The sequence below is a fragment of the Belonocnema kinseyi genome, chromosome 7 (assembly GCF_010883055.1).
Source record: "Belonocnema kinseyi isolate 2016_QV_RU_SX_M_011 chromosome 7, B_treatae_v1, whole genome shotgun sequence".
Classification (NCBI taxonomy): Eukaryota; Metazoa; Arthropoda; class Insecta; order Hymenoptera; family Cynipidae; genus Belonocnema; species Belonocnema kinseyi.
Window position 1 is genome coordinate 90630047 of NC_046663.1, and position 6017 is coordinate 90636063.

The following is a 6017-nucleotide window of genomic DNA, read 5'->3' on the forward strand; positions in this document are numbered from 1 at the left end:
AAAAAGTGGTGAAAAAATGTCAACGCAGTATATAGATGGCCCCTTGGTGGTTTGCATTTTTTGACGCTCTTATTAATAAACTAAAGAAATACGTAAATATTTTTAAGTGTCAAATAAATTTTTTGTTTAATTTATTTTCAACTTAAAAAAATGTATGTATTTTCTTTTTTCATAGATAAGAGCACAGAAAAAATTAAAAAATATTTTTTTGCCACTTTACTTAGAAATTAACAAAATTTAATCTTTCGTTATTTTTTAAATATTATTTTTCGACGAAAGAATTCTTTTCTTATCATTTTTCGCTAGAATGTTATTTACCGACATTTCGGTACAAATACATCTTTTCCAAGTCTTTCTATTTGTACAAAAAAAAAAAATATTTCCACCAAATACCTTCAAAAAGTAATTTAGTTTCACCAAGAGTTCTCGCCAAACGCGTTATTTGCAACGTTACATTTTTTTACTAATGGCAAAGACTAACGGTAGCACATTACTTATTTTAAAAAGTAACATTAACAAATTTTTAAATTAAAATTATTTCTTGAAAAAAAGATCCTACTCCATCTTCACTCCATTGGGAAACGAAGCACAAAACTTCTGATTTCCGGTCAGGTGCTATTCCAATTAAGCTATTAGAGGGATCAGAATAAGAACTCATAATTCAAGAACATAACGCTAATTTTTAGCTAGGTGTTAATGGTACAAGTAATTATTTTTAAATTTTTTAAATTTATCTGCTATATCATCAGAGATTGTACCTTACCGACAGTAGATCAACCCTCCAAACAATGAAGGCAGAAAATCTACACAATATCGATCAAGTTAAGAATCTTCAATAACAGAAAATGCTTAAAGTTTTAATAAGACTAGATGGAAAATAATATTTTTTAAATTAAAATTATTTCTTGAAAAAAAATCCTACTCCATCTATAATGTAAATTAACTTAAATTATTGTGCGTTACATTACGAAATTTGTTATTTGTATTTATATTGTTTATACTACATTATATGAATTACCAATCAAATATTTTTTCCTAATAAAAATTGGCTTAGAGTAAAAAAAATATTTTACTGAAAAGAAAGTAATCATACTTTAGTATTATTTAAATAATATATATTTAAAAATGAACAAAAATCATGTTTTTAAACATATTCCATGATTTGCATTAGTCTCAATTCAATTTTTAAAATTTTCTTATTAAAATTAAGAAAAAATATGTTAAGAAAGCTTAGATAATACTTGCAAATTACTACAAGGCCGTGGCTTCGTGCACCGAAATATCGGTACGAATAACTGGATTTTTTCAGTATGAATTCCAGTGGAAAGCAAAAAGGGTTATTTGCACCGAAATTTCGGTGCGAACAGCCGGATTTTTTTTTTAAAGATAGACAATTCAACAATACAAACGGACAATTAGAGAAAATAAATTCCTAAAAAACCTTTTACAAACCCAAACAGATTTCGAATTGATCAATGCTTAATTAAAGAAATAAGCGAATAATAGACGTTTCAATTATTTTTCAAATAAATGTACAAATACGAGAATTGAAAATCATTGTTCGTTTCCTTTATTTTCTTGAAATAATAATTAAAATAAATTTTTTCTCTCATCATGTTTGGGTGATAAACATTTTGAAAAAATAGTTTCATTAAAATAAAAAGAAATTTCACGCATATATTGTGGTATAGAATTAATAAAGGTCTAAAATCAAAACGGCTTATAAATTATAAATGTAAAATTCTATAGTAATTTACGAAAATTGATATATAATTGTCAAGTTGAAAAAATTGAAATAAAAAAACGAACTGTCTAATGTTTCTGGGAATTTAAAATGACGCACGGCAATAAAAATGTGAAAAAAATGTAGTAGCAACATAACGCATTACTTTTTCCAATAATGGTAACGGTAACACTTTACTTTTTTTAAAAAGTAACGGTAACGGTCACTTGTTAAAATTTCTTTTAGGAAGTAACAATAATTTTGAAGCGTGACGTGTGCAACACTGAAAAATTATAAAAAATGTTACAATAAATTAGTTTCTCCACTGCGTTCCACTTTTAAAGTTTGAAAATGTTGAAACGAATTTTGAGATGAAAATGATTTCTAAAATTATGTTTGCTCTTGAACTGTTTTGACTGACGTGAAATTAGTTTAAATTCTTACCTGAATTTGAAAGCTGAGAATCATGACGATGAATACGAAGAATAAGCAAATGGCGATGATTGGAACGCTTACAAAATATCGAAACACGTTTCTCCTCCATCTTGGATACGTAGGTTCCAACCTTCCTGTGACTGGTGAAATTTCTAGAGTCCCCTGAAATTTAATATAGAAGGGTTTTTTCATAAATCTTCATATTGTTGAATATTTTTAAAAGCTTTCATTTGACTTGCTATGTAGGTGTGTTTGTAACAGTCAAATTTTGAATTTCAATTTTGAAACACTTCCACACATGCAATCAACGTGAAACTTTGCAAACACACGCATTTTTCATGACAATTCAAAATTCCATCAAGTTTAAGTTGAAAATAATTTTTTATTACAAGCTATTATCTGACTGCTGAAAATTGAAAATTCTATCAAATTGAAGTTAATTTTTTTTGTATTACAAGATTATATTTGACTAGATATGTGGGTATGTTTATGGCAGTCAAATCTTGCATTTCAATTTTGTAGTCCTGGCGCTGAAATCCCAAAAATTCCAAAAGTGCGAAAACGATGTAGCTCCGAAAGTATAGTTCTTACGAATAATCATCATAAATTTTGTATCCATCAACGTATGGTTTATACGAATTCATACTAGAAAAATTAAATTTGTTGTTAATAACCATTTTTGCAATAACAAAATGACGAAAATTATCCAGTGGGCTCAAAATTTGGCGACGTCTTTACGACATCGTTACGACATCTTGTCGTAAAGACGTCGCCAAATTTTGTGCACACTGGGTACTTTTTTTCCAGGGTTTATATTCTATATCGACATTTAACTTGACCTAACTTAAGTTGCGGTAGGGGGAGGGGTCAAGGTTTCAGAGTAAAAAGCACTGTTTTTGCGAATTTTTTTAAAGAGTATGGATTGAGCAAATATATTATAATTTTTTGTACATTATTTAATATACTTTTGGAAATATTCTGTAATTTTTCTATTTGAAAATGTTTAAAAACAAGCCGGTGACAGAGATTGTTCCAGAACGTCTTGGAAAAAAAGCAATTTGCGGTATTCACTGTATCTCGGTCGGGAATTATCTGAAATCAAAAACCTTTTAAATTTAGTCAAAGTATCATCAAATCCTCCCCTCACCCTCCCCCGCCGTACGTTCTCTGATTATTTTTTTTGCATTTAAAAATTTTTGGTGGTTATCTAAAGTGTAATCTGCTATTTTCCGCGAAAAATTCCACCATTTTGGGGATGGAAAACACCCCTTTTGTCAAAAAAGTATATTCTTGAAATGTTTAACAATAAGAAAAGACAAAAAAAATCGATTTTTTGAACATGGAACCTTTACCCCCCCCCCAATATGATACATTGGCCTTTTGAATTATTATACAAAATTATCTTAATTATGCAATTCATAAGTTTCTCATATCTGTAGTTAATGCGACCAGAAAAATAACATTTCGTGTTCTTATTGCTAACTTCTTATATTAGATACTTATTTATAGAAGAAAATAGCAGTGGCTTTTCTGAAAACAAATTAAAAATAGATTTTTTCAAAAAAATCCACCTTTACATTTTTCTCAATTTTTTTTTGAACTTGAACATTGAGAATGAAGATATAAAAAGTTTGATGCTTCCTGAATAACTTTTGTAGTCAGAAGAATCATTATTTTGTTAGAAACGAATTTCGTACTTTTTCTTGGAAACAATGATATATACGAAAAAATGTTAAAAAAATGTTTGCACGTCTAAAAAAGTTCTATGAAAAATGTCTCTTGTTCTTTTGCGATATTTATCATGATTCACGAAAGAAATTAAAAAACTACATTTTTGGGGTAAAAAATTCTCCTGGCTTCAAAAATTGCTTAGGCCGCATGATGCTGCTAAGATGACTTTCTTTTATCAGTAGAAAATTAAAAAAAATATATTTAGAAAAATAAAAAAAGGTAAGGTTTTTAAGAAAATCTTTTTCATTATTTTCTTCAAATTTTGAAAATATGGAAAAAGTATAATTTTGGGAAAACCCCACCTTTTTTATTTTTCTAAATATTTTGTTTAAGTTTCTCATTATAAAAGCAAGCGTTCTTAGTATCATCATCATGCGGGCTAAAACATTTTCGGGGCCGAGATCATTTTCTGTTTGCAAATCGGAAAAATACGTATCGCCTAATTTCCTCTAAAAAATAAGAAATTTCGCCCTCGAAAGGTTCTGCGATTTCAAGTGTAGGAACCTGCGAACAGAAATATCTAGTTTTTTTTAATACAAAATAAGGGTTTATTCATGATAAATTAATGATGGTTATGAAGTAAATTATGACGATATAGAATAAAAACCCTGTGAAGACAGTAATTGTCATCATTTTTTTTTGTAAAAATTTTTATTAACAAACAATTTAATACTTTTAGCGCGAATTCGTGTAAAACCTATGTTGATGGATAGAAAACGAGATTAAAATGTGTGATAGTGAATTCTTCAATTTTTTCAAAAATTCAGAACTCGAAAACCATTGTTCGTGTGTAAAAATGGTGCGATACCTTTCTATGTGAATTTAGTAATATTCACGAAAAAAATACAACGATTTGTTTTTATTTCTTGAAGGAAAATGTGTATGAAAAATGGTTTATAACAAAATACAAGCTTTTTGGAAAAATCAATATCGTTTTCGCGATTAGCACGTCGAAATCTATAGAATACGAATGTTTTTTAGGGGACTTCTTATTTTAAACGAAACCATAGCCAGCGCTAGGACTTTTGAGACACTTTCACGTATTCAATCGTCTTGACACTTGAAAAAATACGTCTTTTTATGTAAAGTTGAACTATTTTCGTTAAAAAATAATATTTCATGATTGGAAATTAACTTTTTTTGTTTGAAATCCACATTTTAGGGTTCTAGAGTCAACTTTGTCTGAAAGATTCGACTTCTTGGCTTGAAAATTCAATTATTTTGTTGAAAATGCAACTGTTTTTGATTGGATGTTAATCTTTTTTGTTTGAAAATTCAGCATTCTTGTTAAGAATGCAACTATTCATTGAAAATTAGTTTTATTATTAAATTTTATTGTTTTTTAAGGTGTATAATTTTTTCTGGTATAAAATTTAGTTATTTTGTTGAAAATTCGTCCTTTTAGTTTAAAAATGTCTTTGAATATTAATGGCCAGGATAAATGAAAAAATGGTTGGGTATAAATTACGAATAAACTAAAATCAGTGAATTTTGAAAATGAAGTTTTCTGGCCAATTTGTTATATAAACTTTGTGATATATCTTTGCATATTAGTGGTAGTAACTTATCATTTTTTTTATTTTGAAGGCTAATGCAAATCAGATTTCGAAACTCAATATAAAAGATATGCTTCTTATTTCTTACCGTAAAAAGTGGTCTTGGCTCAAGTAATAAATCATCTCGCTGATCGAAAGTGCCCCACCTGTAGGCTAATTCTGCACCTCTGCGTTTCCAAGTCTCCAAATACACGGTTGCCCAAATAACATTAAAAATAGAAAATAGGACATAGGCTACATCCTCCACCGCTTGATTCCTACCGATGATGCCGACCTTGAAAGAATACAATAATTAGTAGAATCTTAATTTTATTAAAAAATAATCTAGGATTTACTGCTGGATTAAATCACGACAAAAAATTTTTAGGACTTCCTAATTCTCATTAAGGAGAAGTAGAAAGTAATGCTGCAGAATTAGAATCGAATTTTGAGAATGATAATGGCAGGGGGAAACTTGGCTTGTTTGTAAGAATTCATATACCAGGTGTATACATATGAAACCGGTATTGCCATCTAGCGGCCAGTAGGCACACTTGTAGGCACTGTCGGAACTTACCATTTGTGCTAATTGG

The 6017-nt window shown here is 28.8% G+C and overlaps 1 protein-coding gene across 2 annotated transcripts in view; it reads right to left on the reverse strand.

The window, feature by feature from the left end:
• The window catches only part of LOC117176788 (anoctamin-8), a 120353-nt gene that overhangs the window by 22572 nt on the left and 91764 nt on the right, over window positions 1-6017 (reverse strand). For both annotated transcript variants that reach the window (XM_033367089.1, XM_033367087.1), the window contains exons 5-6: window positions 5534-5719; window positions 2168-2320 (exon numbers count right to left, since the gene is read on the reverse strand). In XM_033367089.1, the coding sequence (XP_033222980.1) occupies window positions 2168-2320; window positions 5534-5719 (339 nt within the window). The remainder of the gene's footprint in view (window positions 1-2167; window positions 2321-5533; window positions 5720-6017) is intronic.